At 35.1% G+C, this 25,245-nt stretch overlaps 1 protein-coding gene across 3 annotated transcripts in view; it reads left to right on the plus strand.

The window, feature by feature from the left end:
• The window catches only part of IDE (insulin degrading enzyme), a 68,248-nt gene extending 43,899 nt beyond the window's left edge, over positions 1-24,349 (plus strand). For 2 of the 3 annotated variants that reach the window (XM_059821241.1, XM_059821239.1), the window contains exons 15-25: positions 416-560; positions 3,378-3,488; positions 5,529-5,649; positions 7,914-8,005; positions 10,247-10,358; positions 11,440-11,607; positions 14,406-14,678; positions 16,761-16,822; positions 18,359-18,431; positions 20,379-20,446; positions 21,626-24,348. In XM_059821241.1, the coding sequence (XP_059677224.1) occupies positions 416-560; positions 3,378-3,488; positions 5,529-5,649; positions 7,914-8,005; positions 10,247-10,358; positions 11,440-11,607; positions 14,406-14,678; positions 16,761-16,822; positions 18,359-18,431; positions 20,379-20,446; positions 21,626-21,721 (1,321 nt within the window). In that variant the 3' untranslated portion in view covers positions 21,722-24,348. Of the gene's footprint in view, positions 1-415; positions 561-1,091; positions 1,237-3,377; positions 3,489-5,528; positions 5,650-7,913; positions 8,006-10,246; positions 10,359-11,439; positions 11,608-14,405; positions 14,679-16,760; positions 16,823-18,358; positions 18,432-20,378; positions 20,447-21,625 lie in introns of all 3 variants that reach the window. The other variant, XM_059821240.1, reaches the window with a different exon arrangement.
• Positions 24,350-25,245: the final 896 nt, after the last annotated feature.

Below are 25,245 nucleotides of genomic sequence, written 5' to 3' on the forward strand. Positions count from 1 at the left end.
GTAATAGAAACTACCTTGTTTTCTGATGGTGTAGAAGTATTAAATTAATATTCAGTATGTGGGCTTTCATTTCAGTCTATTAAATTATGTTGTTTATTCAGGTTTTTTTAGTTTATTTTACTCCTGGTGAATTCTGACTGTGCAGCAAAGTAAATATAACATGTCTTGATTTACGGGCACCAATAAGATTATATCTCTGGAATCTTTAATATATTTAGGCATCACTGAAACCATAAGCAAGCTAAATTTTTTTTCAGGTATGTTCATATTAGGCTTCAAAATACGAGTCCTTCATAATGGGATCCATCAGCATACTCGCAGTGAATATTGTTTCCTTCAGATCAAACTTAAAAGGCCAAAAGAAACTGAGAAGTAGTTTTAAACTGCATATTTTACTTTCAACATTTTCTTCCAGCCCATTTGCTTACGTGGATCCCTTGCATTGTAACATGGCCTATTTGTACCTTGAACTACTCAAAGACTCCCTCAACGAGTATGCATATGCAGCAGAACTAGCTGGCTTGAACTATGATCTCCAAAATACCATCTATGGGATGTATGTAAGTACCCAAAACAAGGAAAAGCTTAGAGCCTTAAAACTACTTCCACTCATCAACATTTTTGTATTGATTTGATGGAAGGACTTTTAATTAAAAAATGGGTCTAAGGCTGTCATTCCTTTTGATCTTGGTTATTAACCATCCTTTCTTTAATTTGAATCTTAAGTTGAATTTTGTTCAAAGTCTTAAATCTTTCCATTCATATTAATCAAATTTTCTTCTTTATTTTTATATCATTCATGAAATTAATTAGTTGTGAGATTTGTTCCTCCATTTAAAAAAAGAAAAAAGCAACCCTAATCCAAGCTTACATATTTGTTTCAGTTTGTCAGACATCTACTAAAAACTTTGACTGATGGGGTAGAAGACCCTCTTTTCACGCTATTAAATAAATGGTACACTTCAGCTTTCCTGTTCAAGAACTACTGATCATGAGGCTGCATATACATACTCTTCAGTCATGTTTCTTCATCCATTACTTTGTCACTGCTTGAGGTATCAAAGCATTTCTTTTGTTTTTCTTTTTGTTAGTCGCTACATTTATGCTGATCCTCTCCATTGCAACATGACATACCTGTTTATCAGGTTATTGAAGGATGATTTAAAAGAGTATACATATGCAGCACGCCTCTCAGGTTTGATCTATGGCATTGCATCAGGAATGAATGCAATACTTGTAAGTAAGAAAAAAACGCAGGAGGAAATGAAACAGCTTGGGAGTTGTTGAGCTTGGAGAAAACATTTGACTTCTGCATTTCTAAATGAGATGGTTAATGTTTTTTTCCTTGCATATATCTCATGAATTAAAGGCAAAGCAAAACAGTGTGTTTTAATCAGTACTGAGTGACCTGTGTAAGATTGCAGTGTCTCGTGAACATATGTGCGGTGCAATTGTTGCATTCTAGTTCACATTTTTACTTGCTTGCATGGTAATCTTGAAAGTACTATTGCTGGTTTCTATATAAAAAGATTAACTTTTCTGTTGAATGAATCTCAACTTTACAGATTTTGTTATAATTCTCTAATTCTGCTGTAGTGAGCTGTGGAAATGGATTGTGCGTGTGTTCATTAGATGTGTTCATTCATCCAATGCTAGATATTTATGGCTTTTCCTTAGTGTTTGCTTTTATTACGTGTTTTATAATGTGTTTTAAAGTGCTGACAATACTTACTTGGTAAATACTTGTATTATGATGAATGGTTATTTCTTACTTAGCTTCTCCTATGAGATTTATGATAGGAGATTTTAATAGTCTCTTTTGAAGTTCTGTTAAAAGCTTTTCTTCATGGTCATTTTCTATCAAAATGTGTTTTGAAATTTCCTGTAGAAGTATTATTTTCCAAAGCATCTTAGAGAATATACTGTATATTGTTTTTACATTTTCTGTATGAAGGAGAGTGCTGCAATTTCTTTCTTTCTTTTTTTTTTTTTTTTTATTCAGTGCAAATCTCATTTCCTGGTAGTATTGACTTAACTTACAACAAACATGGTTATCTGTTCTCAGTTTCAAAGCTTGCTCATGTTTCCATAGTCAGAGTTAATTCCTTAAAAAAAAAAAAAAAAAAAAGAGGTGTGTGTGCATGTAATTTTCTTCCATTTTTAGTCACAGTTTAGAAGGTCAGAGTTATTTTAAAAATTAGCTGATTTTTGTAGGGTCTTTATACTCTTCTACTGTAAAGATTTTGTTTTTCCATTTTGGTATCTGGGCACTTTTACTATTCTTTTCTATATTGTGGGAAGTTTTGTAGTCAATAGGTGTAACTGTACAATGTTGATACTTTAAGCAAGGACAGGTGCTACACTGAAAACAGGCACCCATGGTGATTGTTGAACAGTTTGGGTTCTTACGCTAATTTAGGATATCAGCCTTTGTCATAAATCCATTTACGATAGCTTTTTCTTCAAATTAATGGTTCAGGTATGTTTCAGCAACTATAGAAGAAAAAATTCTTCCTACTGGAAAGCAGGAATTCACCTGTATGTTGGTTTGTGTCCTAAAATTTAGTTTTACCCTTAATTATTAAACTGCATGAATCCAATTAAATTCCTGTTTCCAGATACCAAATTTTGAAGGTTCCCCCCCAAAGGCCTTCTAATGCCTTTTTTCACTAGACAAACTTTCTGGAGCTTGATGCAATCAGATAGTAATTTTTAAGTTTCTGTGGGTTTTGGTTTTTGTTTTTTTTTTTTAAATGACCAGGTTTATTTCACGTATGCTTTCAAAAAAATGTGTGCAGTCAGATCAATATCTCATTATGATTGTAGACTAACTACCTTGGTGTTTCAGCCCAGCACCATTCTGGTTATAAATTGTGCTGCTGTTGACACTACCTGTTTTCTTGTAGTACTGCGTACTTCCACTTATGCAAAATATTTTTTTGAGCAACAAGATAAACATGAAATGAGGTTAAAAGTAAATTGGAGAGAATATTTAAGAAGGCTGTGAATCTAGATTTCATTACTAAAATGAGAAACCTAGAGTAAAACCATTTCAGTACTCCAAATGTACAGTTTACTGACTGGACTCTATACTTGTAATCATTAAAAATCTGTATTCTGAGTACAATTTGCTTACATCAACATGGAATTACATTCATTCTCTGCATTCATGACCTCTGGGCAAATACGCAATATTATATTGTCAGTTATCTTATGGTGTGTAAAGGGATTTTATTTCAGAATAAGTTAATGTTGAATAACATCGAATCTAGAGTAAATGTTGAAAAGTGTATTGTTCATTGAATTAAACAAGACTTGTTAATTGTTTTATTCTTTTATCTTCCACATTTAAAGCAAATTATGCACTTTTTCCATAGCTTTCTGTAAAAGGTTATAATGACAAGCAACATATCTTGCTCAAGAAGATCATTGAGAAGATGGCTACTTTTGAGATTGATGAAAAAAGATTTGAAATTATCAAGGAAGCGGTAAGCTACATGAGAAATTTACATTTTGGAGTAATTTAAAATTGAATGCATTGACTTGAAATGAAATCTGAGGGCTGATTATCCATGGAAATACAGAGTGAAATTCTGCCTCATTGGGACTGCAGAAGCTTTTTTCTTTTGTCTTTTTTGTGGCCATGAGTTCCCTGAAGTGTTTATATTACATTCTTCGGTTAACTGGACCTGGAATCTTCTTTCAGTTTGTCTTTCTTATGATTGATCAAGGGATTGCAACTTGATCTGATAGGAGTAGAAATTTAAGGGGAAGGGGAGAATCTAACTTTGTACCCTGTTTTACAATTTGGAAAGGCTTCAGTGGGATCTAGCTGTAAAAGAAGGGGAAAATGGATGAAGGGGGAAAGGAAGTGTTGAAAAGATTTGCAACATTTCTTCTCCCCAGATGTGAAGAGCTCTGCTCCTGGGCCAAGATCCTTTGGTGCAGAAGTAACCAGCTGGTTAAGTACATGCTGACTTCTGGAAGTTTGACTCCCTAAATTTAATGACTGATCTAGATATATGGCATATAAGTCAGATTTATTTTTTTTTTTAGCTTCTGAAGTAAATTCATGAATGGTGATTACATTTGCTAAGCCAATCAAGATACCTGATTGTTCTTCAGGTGCTTTCTTTAGAGCAAGACAGAGGTAAAACAAAGGAAATGAGCAACTTCGATACTGGCACTGATTGCAGTGAGTTGTTGTGGAGGTATAAATGAGTGCACAAGGATTAGACTGGTGTTGGGGAACAGGCTGACTTCTGGCCCAGAAAGCTTGCAAATAGTCTGCAGTAGATGAGAGAGCTGGGGCTGCAGGGAAGATCACTCCATGCTTGCAATGGTCTTCAATCCTCAGCTGCTGGTGATTTTTGAACAGGTCACTGGCCTAGACAGACACCAGGGCCATCTTTTAGTATATTGCTATTTAGTAGGAAATTCTAAGCTGGTGGACATCAAACATGAGGTAGATTTATTGCTACAGCACTTTATTCAGGGCTCTGTGTACCTAAAATACATTAATTGTGTGGAAAGTTTTAACTGGATGTGACAAATGTCAAGGTAAAAAACCCAACCCACAGGTCTGTGAATTATCTGTTTTGGATGATTTTCTTTTAGTTTAAGATGTTTCCCTGATAGTCTTTACAGTTTGCTTCAACTTTGTCTCTGTATTATGCATGTTTTGTCATTTTATAGACTTTTGTTACATAGGCCTTTTGTGTATGTAAAATAAGAACAAAATACAAAAAAGTAAAATCAGATGGGGAGATTCAAGTTTTTCCTCTCATGTCTACGCCTAACAGATAAGGGAGATACCAGCTTCTGTCTGGAACAGATAGAAGGGTGCATGCTCAGCAACTTCATTCTCGCTGTTTCTCACTCATATGCCCTGAAATGAGTTACTTTTCTCCCATACTGGAAGTTATCCCAGCTTGCCAAAACTATTAGTTTGCACTTTCCAGTTCCTCTGGTAGAGAAGAAAGGTTTTGCTTATTTTGTAAAGGTGCAGCTGGACTAGAAAGGAGTTTCTTTGGAGAAGCTCACTGGTTCTTCTCTCATACCTTCTTTATCCAGGCAAAGAATGCAAAGAATTTCCCAGATGCTCCTGTGTTTTTCTAACCAAGTCAGTCCAGGGAAGCAACTGGGAGAAAAATACGTTTTCTATTAGCGATATTCCCCCACCCCTGGAGAGTTGTCATAGAATGCGTATTTCCTGGGTAGAGCAACTTGATCTAAATACTTATTTAGGTCTAACTGCAGTAATTTAACTTCCAGCCATTAATTTTATGGAGAAGTTTGATTTTTGTGGTCATTTCAACTATCTTAATAGTTACTGCTTAATCCATAGGCTCAGAAGCCCACATTATTACTAAGGTAATTTAACACAATTTTTTAACAAGTCTAACAAGCAAGAGAATGTTCTTGACATTTGAAATGTATCTTTTTGGTGGTACACAAAGTTGAGAGTACAAGGTTAATATGTTTAGAAATAGAGTTCTACAATTTGAACTTAATGTATTTTGTTTTAGTATATGAGATCGCTTAACAACTTCAGGGCTGAACAGCCTCACCAGCATGCAATGTATTATCTCCGACTCCTGATGACAGAAGTTGCTTGGACCAAAGATGAATTAAAGGAAGCTCTAGATGGTAATGTTCTGCCAGTTTTAAACTTCTTTATTTTTTCTTATGGAAAACATCTTGTTACTAAACCAATGAACTATTGTGAACTCTGCCTATTATTCAGGTGAAGCCCCTGTAGTGCCAGACCTGAGCTGATGTTGGTGGATGTTGATGCCTCTGCACTTGTCCTCCAGTTTCTAGAAAGTATATTAGTTCAGGCCAAAGGCCTCAAATGGCAAAACTTGAACGGCTTTGTGGGCATGAGCCTGGGTATAGTGAATCCAATGCTTAACCAACACTGCTAAAATCATTTGGCTCTAGTTGACATCTTGCAAACATATTGGAGTGTATCTGCATTGTACTTGCCAATGTGCATACTATTTCGATTCTTTCCGTTATCAGGGAATCCTAACTCCTGTTTCTGTAGCTAATACAGAGCTGTAGATAATAAAGAAAAAAAGATATAATTTCTGTAGATAATTGTAATAATAAAGAACAAAGAACACTGTGGTTCTTAAAAAAGAGCAGGTGCCCCACTGTTTTTGGAGGAAGAAGAAATTTCCAATTAAGAGTTATAATTGATTTTAGTAATAGCTGAAGAACTCTTCCCTACCTGTATCTTACTGTGTTACAACAAAAGGCTGTTACTAGATCAGTTTGCAAAATATTTTGTAGTATCTTCTTGGCATACACTGATACAGTCTTTCCAAGAAGAGTATCTGGCTTTCGTATTTCTTTGAGGGAGTGGATTCAGAGTACATATCTATAGTTATCGAAGACTGACATACTGTTTGAAGTTGTATTGTTTGAAGTTGTGGTGCTGAAAACTGCTTCATTAAAATAGATGCCCTGAGCCGGCGGCACAGGGATGTGTGTTTTTCCTACAGGATTGCTCCAGCATAGAAATATAAATGTTTAGTTGTATAGTTTCTTGAATGATTGCAGGTTTCTCTGAGATTAGCGGTGTTGCCAGTGCTGCCTGTGAAGTCAATGACAAAACGAATGCTGATTTTCATGGCAGTGGGTTCAGCTATATGTAGGTCATTCCTTTTTTAATGACTACTGAATTTTGAAAAAGTAAGAGATTTTCTGTTCTGTGTATAAGTTGTCTTTATAAGATTAATGCTACTGTATTCAGCATAAGAATGGCTAAAAATGGAATGATGGAAAGGAATGCTGTCTACTTAGCATTGCTGGAAATCTGCTTGAAATACAGGCAGTTTATGCATGATTGTTTTTTTCTCTTTTCCTCTCTCACACTCAATGTGACCCTAATCTTTTGCACTATTAATAAGCAATTCTAGAGGCAAAAATTAGGATTATACAACAATGAAAAGTTGATCTGGAATCAGGGGAAAATGTGGAAATGAATTTTTTACTGGTGGTCAGTTACCTCTTTTAAGAGAGGGAAAGAGTGATAAGCACAGTGTAGGTTTTTCTAATACAAATCACAAATCTGTTAGATAAGTATGCATCTCCCACTGAATAACTGAGTGACCTCATAATCTTGATTGCATTTGTCTTCTCAAAACTTTTTTGTGAAATACACGTTTTTATTTTAGTTGAGAAAATGACAATATGAGAAATTAATAGATTTGGTGATATAGTGTGGGTATTGCAGTGTCAGGGAGTTAAGAATGGAGATGCTGACTTTGGGATGAATGCTCTGTCCATTTAACCATCCTTCCTCTCTTATTCCATTGATTCTATACAATTAATGATCAAAATATGTTTTGTGTTATGTATGAAAACTGTTTTGCAAAGACAGGCTAGCGTAGAATGTGTGTGTGTGTACTCTGGTATATATTGCAAAAATATTTTTCTTGTGTCTTGTTTGTTACAAAGATCCTATCAAAACACCGTATTTGAGTTGAGGTTCTTTTTTTAGTCTAGATGGTAAATGCACAGTGTGTTTCTTTAGCATTATAAACTACACGCTGCTTGTTTAGTTAATAACTAAGGCTTTGTCTTGGAACATCACCTGAATGATTGCAACTGTTTTCTCTGGAGAATGAATGTTTGTTCAGCATGATTGGAAAGAAGACTTTTTCCTTTTCTTTTTGGAATCTGGGTCAGACAGTATGTGAATTCTAAGCAAAACAAACTATATGATGAGTGTTGCTGTTTAGACCTGGAAACTTTCCAGTTGTGCATTTTTAAGGAGAGGTTAACTTTTTCATGATGATGAGTTTCTCCTCCGCTAAGTAATGCACCATATCTAATGATGAGTTAGGTACTTTGTAACGTGAAAATGCATGTAATTGATTTAACTGTCTAAATACCTATTCTAGATGTCACTCTTCCCCGCCTCAAGGCCTTTATAGCTCAGCTGTTGTCACGGTTACACATTGAAGCTCTTCTCCATGGCAATATAACAAAACAGGTTTGTGTGATACTTTCTTTAATAAAACAATTTTTATGTAAAAGCAGCATAAAAAAGGAAGACTAGTTTAATCGTCTCAGATCTTAAAGCAGTTTTGCCAAATGTGATTTCATAATTTGACTTTGTACTTTTTTATCTTTATGGGAATGTCATAGTGTCATTTTTCCACTTCAGATTTATTAGGCTAAATGCTGCCCTTGTATTGCTCTTGGTAATTTAATAAAAAACAACTTATGATCTAAATATTTTAAAGTCTGTTGCATGTCGTTACTGTGATGTGATCAAGCTGCTTGTCCATTTAAAAGTTTCAGGCTAACTAGCAAAGATTTAAGAATCCAAGATCCTTCCAAATGAAGTACTTTGCACAAAGCTAAACAGGAATGGTGGGCCATAAAAAATAAGCGTCAGATCTCAGTTGTGTCTTTCTGGAAGTAAAAATTGGAAAAAATTTGTTCTATCTTCCATTAAAATAGTAACAGTTTGTATTTGCGTAGGAAATCTAACCAAATATTTGACTATATGTACCAATACAAAATGAAGTACATTCTTGTACATTTTTGCATTCTTTTTTTGTAGGGCTGGTATAGCAGTAGTTCTGTGTTATACCAGCTCTGTGGTACTTTACTAGCAGGAGATGTTATAAACACTGCTAGTGACTGCCGAATGTATGGAGAAGAAAGTTAACTTGTGAGGAGGGGAAAAATAAAAAGATGAAGGAGCCAATAGCACTGAATGCACAAAGTTTTCTTTTTCAAGGACGTCTCTAAATTTTTTTTTTTTAATCTATATTTTTCATGTGGAGAAATGTAAAAAATAGTCTCACTTTTTTCCTTCCTTTTTTCTTACACATTCCTATATGAAAGTCAGTTCCTTCAGAAATATAACTGCATGACCAGATTTTTTAGACTTCCGTGATGATGCAGTCACAGCAGAGAAATGCATTCTTTAGTGGGCATAATGGGTGGCTATTGAAGAGTCCAACAGCTAGAGAACTGGAAAGGATGTACTGTTAGAGCCATAGCTGTGTAATGTTTAGAAATGATGTGCAAACCACCCTGAATAGGTGCAGGTAGGAAAACCTCTGTCCTTCAGTGCCTGTGAAATGATCATCACTGACAAAGCTCAGAAATTTTAACCTGGACCTAAGAATTTTTCCAACTAAAATAAAAATTTACATACTCTTGTGACGCCTTTCAATACTGAAAAGTTTTTAGTGAATCTGTACCTTTTGAAAAATTAGACCTATCTAGCTGCTTAAATTTCCATTTCTTCTTGAATTAATTTCATTCTGATATTTGTTTTTTGACTGTTCCTTTTATTTATTTGCTGCAAGTGGATGAATAGTAAACTAATCCTGTTCAGAACATCTGTCTGAACAGTCTTGTTGTAAATATTTTGTTTTAATATGGTGACTTGACTGGAAGAATATGTAGTATTTTTCTGTAACCTTCCAAACTGTGTTTTGTTAGACCTCAATCTTTTTGTCTTTGATATTGGGTGGGGTTTTGGGGGATGTTGGAAGTGGGGCATGTGTTTATTAATAGTTTTCAGACCTTTTGCATGTTTTTGATAAGATCACTTGTGTTGGGAGTTTGTGGTAGTGCAGACTAAGAGATTTTGGCTTTCAGCCAAAACTACTTTGTAGCAAGTTACTGTAATTTCCAGTATGCAGGCTACAAGAACACATAACTGTTAACAGGTAAAGCTTTTGAAGTTAAATCCTTGAATGAAACTATCAATTTTTAAATTTTTTTCCACTACTTATGATTTTTTTATTATTTTAATCTATCAAATAATGTATCTGGGCAATGAGTCCTAATACTACTGGCACGTCAGTGGAATGCACATTTGAACTTAACCATGAATCTGTTTTCTTAAAATTCCATCTGATGAGTTGTCATTTGCCTTGCAAACATACATTGTAGGTATCTCGTTTTCAAACTTTGAAAGATGAGTACATCTAAGTGGTGAAAGGAAAGAAAAAAAAGCCCATTGAACTTTAATTTCAAAAGTGTTGGGGAGGAGTAGAAGTAAACATGTAAACGAGATAAATGTGAGGGAAAAAAAAAAAACCCACCACAAAACCCTCGCCTCCCAAACCCCCACTTCCTCTCATCTGCTTAATTTCTACTGTATTTGTTTTTTCTCATGTCACCATCAATAATTGGGAAGTCTTACGCTGCTGTTAGGTATAGAATAACTAATGATCGTTAAAAATCCTCTTCATGTTTTTTCTTCCAGGCTGCATTAGGAATTATGCAGATGGTTGAGGACACTCTCATTGAGCATGCTCATACCAAGCCACTTCTTCCCAGTCAGCTAGTGAGATACAGAGAAGTGCAACTTCCCGACAGTAAGTTAAATGATGTATTTGCAGTTTTTTAGCGTACATTAAATTGAGATTCTCTGTTTGCTAATGACATTTTAAAATGAACATTACTCTGTTGCTAGGAGTTTGTTTCAAAATCAGACTAACTTCAAATTATTTTAAACTTTAGATTTAAAAATATAACTAGGGTGTGGTTTTGTTAAAATTACACACTAATATATCATCTTTCTGGTATACTTGAAAATGAATTTTATTTCATTTTTAATCTTTGTATGTAAATTGGACTTCTTGGGAGTTACAGCTAGGTGATCCTTAAGGTACCTTCCAAACCAAACCATTCTGTGTTTCAATCCTAATTCACTCTGTATGATTTATTTCAATAAGAGCTCTGTCCCACTCTGAGCTACACATAGTATACGCATTTGAATAAGCACCATTCTTTGAGCACTTTTATGTATTAATGGACCATTCAGTGAAGGACTGTCCTAAATAACTCTTTGAGAAAAATAAAAGCTCTTAAACAACTAACTTTTCTTTTTCTAATATAAATTCTTCTGTTCTCATAGTGGTTTGTATATGATTTTACTTCTATTGTGCAAAAAAATTTTACGTATAAGAAAGGAGGGTCAAGGAATTGCTGGAGTTACACAGGAGTGATGACATACGTAGCTATACAGCCAAAGCCAATTACCCATAGCTGATCATCAGCCTGTCGAAGCTTTCATATACCAAAGAAGCTGTTGGTATTAAATGCTGAATTATTTTTAATGTTCATAAATGTTTCTGACAAATTCTTTTTAGAAACTATTTACACAGTAGAGGCAATGCAGAATTCCACTCCAGTTCCAAAAATATTTGCCTGAGGAGAAGCAGCCAGTTTCAATTTATTTGCTGATATGCTCAAGCTATGACATTTCGATGTGTTAAAATAATCTTTTCTTTACTTGTTTCATGAAAAGTATGCTGTTAGTGGAAATTCTGCTTTAGCAGTCCTAAACCATTTATTATAATTCCATTCCACAAGTGATAGACCGTTAGCTTTTTAATTGTGGACAATAAGAATGTACATTTTTATGAACTTAAATGTTTTAACTTTGTCTTTTAGGAGGTTGGTTTGTGTATCAACAGAGAAATGAAGTTCATAACAATTGTGGCATTGAAATATATTACCAGACAGACATGCAGAGCACTTCTGAGAATATGTTTTTGGAGCTCTTTTGTCAAATTATCTCAGAACCATGCTTCAATACTCTGCGCACCAAGGAACAATTAGGTATGTTTTCCCATAGTGATTATGTGTCTGTATACACATATGCATGCGTACTCACGCACTTACATGAGACATGATGAGGTGTTCCTTCCCTGCTTAGTGAATGCCATTTAAAGGGTACTTGGTAAATGTAAATCATTTTAACTGCTGATGACTCAAAGGAATGTTACTGTGTACATATTCTAAATTGAGAAGAAGCAAGCATAATTTTTAAGATAAATCTGAAATATCTGAAACCAACTCTGCCTTAAAAAGAAGTTTGATCACTATACAGAAAATTTCATATCTTGAATTTTTACCAAAAAGAGATGAGAGCAGTTTTCTAAATTTTAGATCTTCTTAAAGAATCAGTAGTAGTAGTTCTGTCTTTTCTGCTTGTGATCCTACTTCCCGGTGCACTTGATTCACAAGCCCTAGATTAGGAATGCTGCTGTATGGGTCATGGTAAGCTGCCATGCTAAATACATTACAGGCTTTTTAAGAATACAGCTGTTCACCAGTAAGTACAAATAATTGTTACCTGAACCAGTAAGACTGAGAACTGGTAAGGTTATTCCAAACAGGATAACAAGGAGGGACAGAGACTTTGCATGGCAGTTTGCATGATTGAAATACTGATGATGAGGTGTACAGTTTTTCCAAAGGTGAGAGGCAGGGGAATGTCTCAGTGTGATGACTCTGAACTACCAGGGAGATCATGCAAGATTAAGACTTTTTGTGAGCAACTAGCAGAATCAACCATACCATATTGATCATAGGGATTTTAACTATCTAGGTATCTGTTGAAAATAGGGCAGGACCCAGGTTATTTAGCAGGTTTTTGGAATCTGCTGGTGGCAGATTTCGTATAGGAGTTGGAGGTAAGAGCTAAAGAGGAGGGGGGGAACCAGTGAGGAAGAACTGTGTGAGTGTGGCCAGCACTGCGTAACTGCCAAATGATAGAGTTCACAAGACTTAGGAGGGAAGACAGTAGAAGTACAAGTAAATTCAGTAAACTTCATGGAATTGTTAATAAGATCTCTGAGAAAGCTATGGGAAGAAGTGGTTCAGGAGTTAGCAGTTTGCTAAACAGTAGAAGTAGTAACAACTCATTCAATAAATACTTTAGCAGTACGAGGAAGAGGAAGAGTAAAGTTGTCAATGGTAGAAAAAAAAGGTCAAAATGTTTTAGGATGGCTTTGTTAGTTTTCACTTAAAATTTCAACTGTGACCAGATGATTTCCAAAATAAATACCAGTGATCAAAGTCCAAGGGTTACCTTTGAACAGGAAAATAACAGATTAAAGGTTGTTCAGGTAAATTAGAAGCTTTTAAAGAGTTCAGGCATGATGAACTCTACATTACATTTAAAAAAAAAAAAAAAGAGATCCTGGAATTATAAATCTTCATAACTGAGAATTTGTGGATGATGGATGAGGTACTGGAAAAATAAACACGGGTAAATGCTATGTTTCCTTAAAAAAGGAAAGAGAAGAGCAGGGAAATTACATATAATCAGCTTAATTCTAAATCCTGGAAAATACGGAGTAAGTTATCAAACCAGTTCTAAATTCATAGGAGATAACTGAGAGACTCTCACTGGACAAACTCAGGTCAGACTAACCTAACTTTTTTTTTTTCAATAGAAGCAGAGTTTGGCTGTGTGGATGGAAGTGGTGATGTATGTCTCTTCTTGATAGTATGAAAGGCATGTAACATTTTCAAACAAGCTGGAGAAAGCGCCTAGGTAGAAGTGCTACACATTTGGATGCAAGACTGTTTGGAAAGTCATGACTGGAGAATAGAAAAGAATAGTTCATTAGAAAAATGGTGTTCTACAGAGCTCTGTTGTGGTGGAGTGCTATTTAGTACTTTCATCAAAACTCTGGATGATAGGAGAGTGAATATACTTACTAAATCTTCAGATAATACTAAGCTGGGAGAGGCTGCAAGTGTGTGGGAAGATAGAATTCGAGATTAGTTTGACATTTTGGAAACATGACTTGAACAAAGATAAGATGCAGTTTGGTAGGAATGGTTTGGCAGGAATAATCAATGGCACAGATACAAGCTAGGAAGCAATTAGCTAGGTAGCAGTTATGTAGAAAACAGTCTACACATTACAGTGGATCAGCAGTATAATGTAAGTCAGCAGTGCCATGCTGCTGTGTAAAATGCTGGGATATATAAATGGGAGCTTCCGAGATGCACACACAGTAACGCTCCTATATTGTTCAGGTAAGGACTTTGAAATGCTGTATCCAGTTTTGACATGAGCATCAAGGAACGATTAGGGAGCTATAAAACAACATTTAAAAGACTGAAATGTGACAGATTCATTATTAAAAGAGGGGAAGAAGACTGAAAAAAGGCTTGGGTTGTTCAGTTAAGCAAAAGCTGCAACAAAAAGGAAGGGCATAATATTTTCTTTGTATCTAATGGATAAGATGAGAAATAGTGGTCTTACATTGCAGCAAAGAGAATTCAGATTAGATGTTATGAAAAAATAAGTTCCTAGTGTTGAGTCTAATGAAGCACCGAGTACAGCATACTTTCTGGTTGCCTAATACTGATGACAGAACTCCTTTTGTTCTGTCTTGGTGTGCTTCCTCGCCCCTCCCCTGAACTGGTATTTACCTCAGTGAAATAAAGATGTTTTAAAAAAATACAGTGGCATATTTTGAAAACCTGTATTATTTCATTTATAATACAGAATTAAACTTAGCATAAGATTGCATTCCTGTCAAACATGCCACGTTTGGCAAACCTAATGCTGGAACAAGGGATTTCTTTTAATTTGTCACTCTTCTTGTTTTGCCAAGGTTACATTGTGTTCAGTGGTCCACGTCGGGCAAATGGCATACAAGGACTGCGATTTATTATCCAATCTGAAAAGCCACCACACTATTTAGAAAGCAGAGTTGAAGCATTCTTAAAAACTATGGAGAAATGCATAGAAGACATGACAGAAGAGGCCTTCCAAAAACACATTCAAGCTTTAGCAATTCGTCGTCTAGACAAACCAAAGAAGCTGTCTGCGGAATGTGCTAAATACTGGGGAGAAATCATTTCCCAGCAGTATAACTTTGACAGAGGTAAGACAAATTATAATTCCTCATTTGTGGAGCCTGTGCTCTCACTGCTCTGGGAGCCGTTAGTAATAGAGGATAAACGTGTTCCCTGATGTTCACCACATGATGGGGGTTGGCAAATGCTTCATTGACCTTCCGTTCTTTCCCTTAAGGCTCAGTGAGACATAGAGTAGGTCAAGGATTGGAAGTGGTTTGAATGCAAATGTTGATATCACATAAGCTCAGATTTCTTCCTGTGGTGTTCAGATGTCTGTATTACATATGTGCCTAATACTTGACTGAGATGCATTCAAATACACTTTAACGTTCTTGATGGTGCACACATTCATATGAACGCTACTCATCTCCCTATTGCACAGTTCTTTTGAGGGAGCAATGGTAGAGGCAACAGTAGGTATCTAACATGTGACCTGTCTCAACTTAGAGTAGGCTTGAAGAAACAATTTTTTTGTTTTTTCATCCATGATACTTTGAAGGTTATAAGCTTGAGGAAGACCAATTGAGATCTAACTTCTAGTGTTATTACTGAAAATAGACTGATAGTTATTTACGTTGTGATCCTACATAGGGAAAAATACAACCTAAATACTTTTTTGACCATTGTTTGAAGATTTTTAATCCAAAATACTGAGGTATTAGTAATATAGTTTTTAAGATTAAAAAAAAAAAAATCAGTTTTAGGTCCAGATCAGCTTTTCCTCACATTTTCATGTCTCACCTCTTATTCACAGCTATAAATTTCCACCTTCCATGCGTAATACGCTTGCTGCATAAAACTCACTTTGTGTATCCTGTGACTTGTTTTCTGTTTTATGTGCATGGTATTGGCCTTCCACAATAGCAAATACAATCTATTTGGTCGACAATGATTAACTGAACTGTTTTAATAATGAAGAATTTTGAATTGTCATCTAGCTTGGTCTCGAGAGAATGAGAGCTGCTGACAAGGTTTCATGCCTGAGTATAATGAGTGGCATGGAAACTTATCCCCTCAAGTACTTTTTCTGTGTCTGATGAAACAGTTTAATTTTTCTCTTCCTTAACTGTTTCTGTTTTTACCGTATTTGGATCTATATTATCTCTCTGGAATTTCTTACTGCTAGCTGTAGCCATATCTTTCATAAATCCCACTCACCTTATTATTTCCCTTGACTTTTGTATCTGTAATTCCCCTCTACCCACTAGTAATTTTATTTCGTTAATGATTCTATATATGGCTAGAATTGTCAAAATCAGAAATTCATATTGCAGCCTTAAGAAGTGAAAAGGGTTTTTTTCTTCAGGTCTTTACATTAAAAAAAAAAAACCAAACCAGTAATTATAATAAATAATATAATATTATTGTAATCTAATTTTCCAAACTGTGTTTTGCTGATTTTTTTCCTCTGTGTAGAACTTCCTATGAATTACTTACAGCCTGCCTCAGACTTGATAGCTGCACATTTTTTCTCTTGCATGCATTTCTTTCTTGATCTTCTTGCTAACCCTAAGAAAAGCAAACTTGCCTACAACAAAAAACATTCCTGCTTATGCAGCAATGATATTACCTGATTAGTTCATTACAATTTAATTTATATGAAGTGGTATAGCTACTGAGACACATTGTCCCCAGATACCTTAAAGGTGATTATTCCTTAACAGCTATGATGTAGGCACCGTTCCTTACACTTATTTAAAAGTACATCCTGCCAAAGTACATCCTACCATCCTGTTTCCCTAACTGTGCATAAAAGCCATCTATAATCTGTCTGCTTTAGAAGTATGTAACATTGACTTTAAGATAATATACAGAAGTAGGCATATCTTTTTTAGCTACTGAATAACATACAGTGCAATCAGTATTCTTCAAACATGCATTTTTTAGGAAGTCCAGTCAAATGGACTTACTGAAGTATAATTTTCTGCCCAGCTTCAAGTGACACTTTTAGTGGTGCAAGTATTAACTTGAAAGTTAAGAATGAAAAGCACATCGTTTGCAGTCAATTACAACATCTGAATTTGAAAGAAAAATACTTTGAGTAAGTAGTGTGCTAATAACCAGCTATGATTTGCAGACTTGTTCTAATTTTTAGTATTGTTGTGCAGATAACATTGAAGTAGCTTACCTAAAGACCCTGACCAAGGATGATATTATACAGTTCTACAAGGTAAGTTAGTCATGTGGATAAAATGTTACTTGGCAAGAGATGTAGATATAACTGGATGTTATTTGTGTGAACTATGAAAGCATATACTTATGCCTGTTTTAGGTAGATGCTGTGATTGATGTAGATACCTTAATAATAATTTTGTTTCCTGAATATTACTTAGTTTAATGGCAAATAGCATACTGTAAAAATTGTGGAGAAGGATGGGGTTTTCTTGTGGGGTTTTTATTTTCTTCCTAGCTCTTAATTCTCCTCTTGTCCCATTTTTCCTTTCTGAATAAAAAATGTGCTGCTCTATGACCAAGCTGGCCAAAATTGCAAATATGTTCTTTTATTGTTTTTTTATTCAGTAAATGATTCAGCTTATTTTGTGTGCATGAATTGTGAATGAAATAGATATTTTTAAAGCTTTGTTCACTGTAAATCAACAATTTTTTTTTCTTCCTCTCATAGTTAGGCAGAACAAAGGAAAAGCATAATGATGCAAGAATTGTATGTTGCAGCTCAGCATGAAGTTGCTAGATACATATGTAATATAAGCAGTTGAAATACTAGGGGGGTCCCTCCCCCCCAAAATTGGGCCTCATTCTTTCCGTTTTGTAACAAATTTCATAGGCAATGATAATTCACTATATTGCAAAGTGTACATATTGTTTTATTACTTACGGAGCAGTTAATAGCTCAGGGAATACTTTGAAAAATAATGTAGATGTATGTCTTTGGAACTTACTATTGGATGGAAGAATTTCTGCCCACGAAGAAGCATGCGTATGTGTGTATCTATATGTTCTTTTTTCTCTCTTGGTGAGGGCTAATATCTTTCAAAATGGTTTCTCTTTTGCACCCTCTTACCCTTTTCACTATCCAAGGTAATTTTTACATTACTGTCTATGAGATTAAGTCTTAATGCTTAAAACTGGTTATTATTTACATGGCACAGTGAACACTAATGTCTTTGTTTTGGGGTTTTTTTAATAGTATGATAGCATAAGTGAAGAATGCAGCAAATACAAACTTAGTAAATGGAATTTCAGCAGCTGTTGTTTAATAAATGATAGCTTGCACAAGTATTCACATTCTGGTTATGTAGGAATCTATACTATTTTGCTTACGCTAATGCTCAATACATTTTCCAGTGTTCCAGAGCAGAAATAACTGGCTAGGTTAGTGAGCTAGTCCAGCTGAGTTTAATAATTGTGCTCAGGGTGATATGCTTCCAGAAGGCCACTAGGGACTGAAAATTCTGCGGAGATTTTAGGTTGCATTCCTGATTCTATGATAGTTAATGGCTGAATTCCTGTTAGTTCCAGTTTTTCTGAGTCCCAAGCAGTACATTAATTTCTTAACTTGATTGTAAAATGATTCAAAGTACTGTAGGGATGACCTTTAATAATACTTGAAGGGTCATCCAAAAATTCATCCCTCATTTTAAAGCTTAAATTAAAATTTAAATGCTCTCATTCTTGTACTGTTTTATAAATATAATGTCTGCGTGATACTTCCCACACCTGAAGGACTTGATGTTTTTTCCTGTAGGTGCTGTTGGCAATAGATGCTCCCAGAAGACACAAGGTATCAGTACACGTCCTTGCAAGGGAAATGGATTCCTGTAAGTATTGTGCTGAATATAGTATTTAATCAATTCCTGTTCAAGTAAGTCATAGTTAAAGACAGCCATGTTACATGATACAAATGCACTATAAGAAAAACTCAACTTGGGAGATTATATACCTTTCAGAGGAAAAAGTATTTCTTTTTATATGTTTTCTTCACATGGGTGCTTCAGATTTTCTGATTGATGTTTGTGGCCAAGCTCTTCAGCCAGTCTGAAGTATATTAATATTAAAACAATATACCTTAAAATAGCACTTCTTTTTTCAACAGGATATTTTAAAACAAACATAGAACTCTGTAATAGTCCTACAGCGAAAAACAAAATTAGGATTTGCAGTTGTCAATACAACGATTCCTCTGACAAGCAATGAAGGTCCGCAGTTTTATTCAAGCACACTCAAAGGGGAAAAAAAAAGCAACAAACAAACCCAAACAAAAAACAATCCTCCGGGAATTTCAAACATTGTATTTAAACTTGAGAAAGTAAAAGTTTGTTGAGGTTTTATTTTCAGATAATCTAGATTAGCTGTGCATTGTAAACCGTGTTGTTCCATTTTAGAATTCAAGAAGGAAAAGGTTAAAAGTGTTTCTGGTTAATATAAATGAGAGGAAAAACTTCTGTGTTGTTTTGTGCGGATTTTTCACGAGTTTATACTGGACTTAAATTCCAACATGTAACTGGTTGCAAAATCAAGAATATTAAATGCTTCTCTGCAGAATAGAAAGAAGTAGATAGCTGTGTGCGTGTCATGAAACTCCTTCCAGTCTCAGAAGGATTGATTTTTATGGTACCGTGGAAATCGTAACTCTGCAGCTAAGTAAGGAAGTCTTGCTTCAAAGCATCTTTCCAGTTTTCATGGCTAATCATTGATAAATAGAAATAGCTCTAATACTTTTCCTATCTAGAGAAAGCTTTTTAAAATGTAGTAACTACATTGCCAGAGTGATTTATTATTTGCTTGGAATGGTATCTTCCCAAGACAAGGTTGAGCATGGGAGACAACCTAACAAGTGGTTACTCTTACAGAGATTATAGGAAGGTATTCTCCCCAGTCCTAAACCATTTAATCTGGCATGTGGCCTCTCTTCTGCCATGAAAGAGAAACTGGGACTTTAATGCATTTCCCATGAGTCCAAATGAGCATTCTTCCAAGTGCTGCAGGTGCCCATCCTCTAGAGAGTAACACAAAGGAGGAAGGCTAAAAAGCTTCCCAGAGAGAAGAACCCTTCCTCCTGGAGGCAGACACACCATTTTCTCTGAGAGTGGAAAAGAATCGCAAGCAGTAGACTAGAGATCTGGGATTTTAGGAGGTGGAAGCACTTGAACTCCCAGAGTGAAGGTTAGGGTTTAAATTTGAGTATGGAGGTAGAAGGGAGGTTTAAGGAATTTAAGACTAGAAGTTCTTATGGACAAGTGGATTGGATGCAGGAAGAAGTTTTGGGGGGACTGGAGTAGGGCATGCATGGGGACAGGCAGAGAAGACTTGTGGTTGCTATCCAGAATTTTAGTACATGGAGTAACCACCATGCCTTCATAGGCATGTCCTTACTAAAAGGTGTGCTGTTGTTGCATTGCTCTTGTTGCATATACCAGTGGCATTTACTACTGTTCTTATAATTTGTACTGGAAAATAGTTTTAAGTATTCATTGATCAGTAGATTAGCAATTTTTATTTCTACATCCTCTTTATGTGTAAGTAAAATGAATAAAAGCCACTGCCTCAGCCCATGTTCTCCAGTCAAATCATGGGTTAAGCTCTTTGTATTTCTAAAGACAGACATGGAGTATAAAAGCTAAATGTTTAGAAAATCTTACTTAGAGATACTTTAAAATTAATAACCTGTGCTTTATATAGATACCTGTCTTATAAGAGAAAACAGTTTATTATATAAAAGGTACTGATTAAAATTATGGTCCTGAATTAATTTTGGTGTTAAATAGGCCCTGTTGTTGGAGAATTTCCATGCCAAAATGATGTGAACCTGGCACCAGCACCACTACTACCACAGGTAAAAAGAAACAACACATAAGAATACAGCCTGAGTTTTTTTAATATGGAAGTTTGGTATCATTAAATATAAGTTTACAGGGAGAAGCAAACTTCTTGAAATTCATGCTGTTGGGCTGACATTTCAGCTCTTTTCCACATGTATTATCATCCTCAATAACAGGGATTTTTTCCTGATTTTTGTTTTTTACTCCTTTTAACAGTCTGTCCTGTTACCTTTGTTCCTTCTATTCCATTGAAATGAAAGCTAATAGTAGTAGTAAACTCTACTGAATACGCTATGGAGTAAAATATAGATTATTATTGTCTGAAAATACTGATTGTATATGATTAGATGTATCAAGTGCCAAGAGAAAGATGCATATGTATCAACAAATTTATCATCTTTCTTTATAAAAAAACAACACCCTCATCCCCAAACCAACAACAACAAAACCAACTGTCTGGTCATTATCTTGAAGCCTAAAATAGTAATGCACATTCCTGTCAATGTGTAACATGTGGAGGAAGCAATTTGACAAATTCTATTCATATAAGTATTGCAGATTTCACTGTGTGGTTAGATATGATAGCACTGGGCCCTTGCTGGACCGTAAGTGAATCTTGAAGAAGGATGGTTATGTTTATCCTAATAGGTAATTAACTTTTTGCAACGTAGTACTAGATTTGTGTTCTTATTCAGTCGTTATAGGTGAAATAGTCACCATGGGTGGAAATTTCTGTATGAATTATGTGTGTATATATTAGCCATTGTGACTGAAATATTAAAAGGTTACTTCGTTACTGCAACTAAAACCAATAGCTCATTGAGTTGCTATTGGTTTTATGCTCTTACCTCTGATATTCAAAGGATAGGTGGGATGTTCTGAAGTAGAATTTGTAAATGAAAAGATAAGGTCTGCATTTAGAGTTCTGCCATTATTAGTAATGCAATTGCTGCATTATAGCTATTGTTTTAAATATCTAGAGTAAATACGAAACCATTTATTTAATAAGAAGTAACAGTATATTTTGGGGGATCCTGTAATAATGAAATGTGAATCACTAATATTGTAGGAGAGAGCAAGAAAGATGTGTTTTTATATAGCTGTAGCAAAAGTTAAAATGAAAAGCGAGGAATTTCTCACTTTTCTGATTGAAGATATTTAGCAGACTTTTTCTTGCGTACATTTCTTTGCAGCCAAGTGTGATTGAAAATATGACAGAATTCAAGCGCAGTCTGCCACTCTTTCCACTGGTGAAACCACATATCAATTTCATGGCTGCAAAACTGTGAAGAACCCCAATGGATGAAGAAATGCAAATGATCAGTACTGACATGGTTTCAGGGGGCTTCATGATGAACAAAATTATTAAAGATCATTAGGATAAATGGTTCTGTCCGTTATGAAGGTCCCGAATTCCTTCTTGGTTCATTTGACATTAGCTGTGTGTTAGGGATAGAGAGTATATAAAAATCAGTTGTGGTCATGTGTCATTTATATTACAGACAACCTGTTGAAAACCAGAATCAACTGAAACAATAATAATAAAAAACTTGTAGATGCAGTATATTTTTAAAATAGTATATCCCTTCAAATTTTCATTTTGATAAAATAACCCTCCAGAGCAAACAAAATTGCTTGAAATACCCTTATTACTCCTGAAAAACACTGTTTATTATCCCAATAATTATCTTACTGGGGGCTGGAGGGGGTGAGAAAAGTAGGTTCTTTTTGGGATGGGGTCAACAATTTTTCTTAAAAATAGAGACTTGCACATTTTTTTGAAGTGACGTGCTGAATGATAATTTTTTAATTGATCCTTAAATAGAAAAGATGTTGGTTGCATTAAGTTTTATGAAGACCAGTGAGGGGAAAAAAAAAGGAAATTTGACAACACAGTAGTGAGAGAATTGTCTTAATGAGAATAATTGAAGATATGGGCATGATTTTAATCTTTCTATACAAATTTGGGGACGTTTTATATTAAAACTAGTAAAATGCTGGAAACACTTTAATAGTGCATCCTATTTTTGTTTTCAAAAGTGGTGTCCCAGTCTCTTGATACTGTCAACATCCTGTTCAGTTATTCAGAGTTACTGTGAATTGTTTCCATTTGGTATATAAAATACTTTATTTGCTGTCATTTTTTTGTTTTCAGTTGCACATGTACCGATGGAGAACTCAGTCTATTTTGCCTCATTTGTTATGTTAGGTCTCAGTCCAGCAAAGTATTTACTAGTGCAAATAACTTTAAGCACACGTTAGTTCTTGACTCAAGAACAGGTGAATGTCAAATATGGGCCCTGTAATGAATGAATCGGATATATCGTTGTTCTGATATATCTGTATGGGTCCTTCTTGTCCTTCAGGAAGGCATTTGGGACGGTGCAGTACTGGGTTAGCAGTATTGTTATAGCAGAGGGTGTGGTTCAGGTTACATCACAAAATGTTTGTTCCTGCTTCTTTTAAGAAGGCTGCGCAAAACCCAGACAGCTCAAGAATTATGCTGAAATACTATATGTATATATATTCCATAACTTAGTAAAATGGTAAAACAATATATGGTGTCTAATCTGCACCAAGTTTATTGACTTCTGCAGGGTGGTGGTGTGCTTGGGACAGCCCACAAATAGAAAAAGGCAAGGGAGCATCTTACTAAGTTCTCTTACCTGTTTAATGCATAAAATTGATTGTAATTATTTAGACGGGATAGAGTATGCAAAGCACTGAAGATACAAAATCTGCTCATTGGGGGTGTTACTGAGAGTTTGCTTCTTGTTGAAAGAGCCTGAAACTAAGGCCCTGATGTGACATGCATGTTGTCATATGTCAGAATGCTGGTATATTCGATAGATCTGTTCTTGTCATTGAATCAATGTTCCTTCTTACACTGGCTCTGAAGCCAAATTAAATGAATGCTTGACAGGGTAATGGCCTTAAGTTGTGTTTATCTGAGAGTCTCTTCTAAATGAATAAATACAATGTATTTAGAAGTTGGTTTAAAGGTTAACAGTACATGTTTCAATATCTTTTCAATAAATTTGGTGATAGTTTGTGATGTAACCTGTTGCTAAGGAAGGCCGCTAGCATTTTTTTGTAGCCTGAGGAGAAAAAAAAAGTTAAACATAGTATAAGCAAAAACAGTAAAGGTGTCTCTGTTCACCACATTTTTCATGGACCCTTCACATAAAGTGGGCTTTTTACCCTCTTGCATTTCGCTTTTGTTTATAGTTTTCCTTTAGTAAAGGTATTTGTATTATATATATTAAAAGTTTTGACAACATATTATAAAAATATATATTTTGGAATTTAGTATTTAAATGTACCCCTCTTACGGTGAATAAAATGAAATGGCTTCTATTGTGTGTAAAAATAAATAGATATATATTCATGGAAGTACTATCAACTCTAATTTTAACAAATTATATAAATAAATTGGAATGGCAGTGTATATAACACAAGCTCACAAATCATGTTTTCCAGAGGAAAAAAATGTGGAATTTCGAAGTTCTGTGACTGGATGTGGAAACCCATGTAGTTTTCCAGGAACTCTCAATTGCTTTTAAGTGTTCTCCAGCATTTTACAGTTTCTGAGTTTGATATAGCAGTAAATTTTGATAAACTCAGGCATATACTAATGGGTTCATTTTCATGGATCCAAAGCTGCAGTGTCTACAAGCAATAAAAAACTACCTAGAATACACTGTAATTCAATTTTAGTGCTTGTTAATTAGTTTATGTAAGAAACCATAAATTATTATTACATAACTGTAATTTTTGCAAGTGCTATTTTAAGCAGTTGATGTGGAATTGGGTGCATGTGACACAGCCAGTATGACAGAGTGCTAGAGTTATTCTGTTTACAATAAACAATCTGAATTTAATGTTTGGAGTTCTTAATTTGTTTCATTTTAATTTTTTGCATACTGGTAATGTTACATCTATCAGTCTGTGCATGGTTTTTATTATCCGTTAATTGCGATTTTCTGCTGTCCAGTTGCTTGGACTAGTTAGGCTGAATAGCATTGCTGGAAGAGTGTTCCCAGTCACTTCTAGGGAAGTTTCAGAGGACTTCCCTATGTGGCATCCCACACCTTTTAGGTAGATCCACCTCTGTTGCTCTCTGCGTGTATGAAAACTTAGTAATATAAAGGTAGAAATGTTTGCACAAGACAGGATTTTAATTATAAAATCTGAATTTGTAAATTCAGAGCATTGCTGCAGCCAGACTGAATCGTGCCCAGTGCAGCTTTATAGGGTTGCTTTTGAGAAATTACTTTCCCTGGTCATTTTCTTTGTTTTATGCACACCAAAAGATTACGTTTAGAAAGGTTAGGAGTAAGTGTGATTGTTAGAACAGTAAATAGTGTCAATTCTGAATTCTGACAGCATAAAGATACACGTCAGCAGGCACTTCTGCTGTTCTGATGGGACTCCTTGAAGTAATATCTGACAGTTAGCAACGTTAAGAGACAGGTTCTGCCCTTGGCATTGGGAAGAGTGGTTGGTACTCTCAGTGGAGAAATAAAATGCCTGCAACCCACCTGGAAAATTATTTGTCCCCAGCATCAGGGCTCTCTTTCTCCACTCCCAGTCATTAGGGATTGGTGTAAACCTTGTCTCATTGGCTTTATTGTCTTTTGCAAAAAATCAAGCTATCCAAATTTACTTTGACTGTTACTGTTAGCCATAAAATAAAATGCTTGAGCTTTTTCAGAATATTGTTTAGGCGGTTGGACATGAACTGCGCTTATTGATAATGTGTTCCACAGTGTAATCATAATGTGTGGAGAAAGCATTACACACCTTTTTAACT

This window comes from Gavia stellata, chromosome 9, assembly GCF_030936135.1.
Source record: "Gavia stellata isolate bGavSte3 chromosome 9, bGavSte3.hap2, whole genome shotgun sequence".
NCBI lineage: Eukaryota > Metazoa > Chordata > Aves > Gaviiformes > Gaviidae > Gavia > Gavia stellata.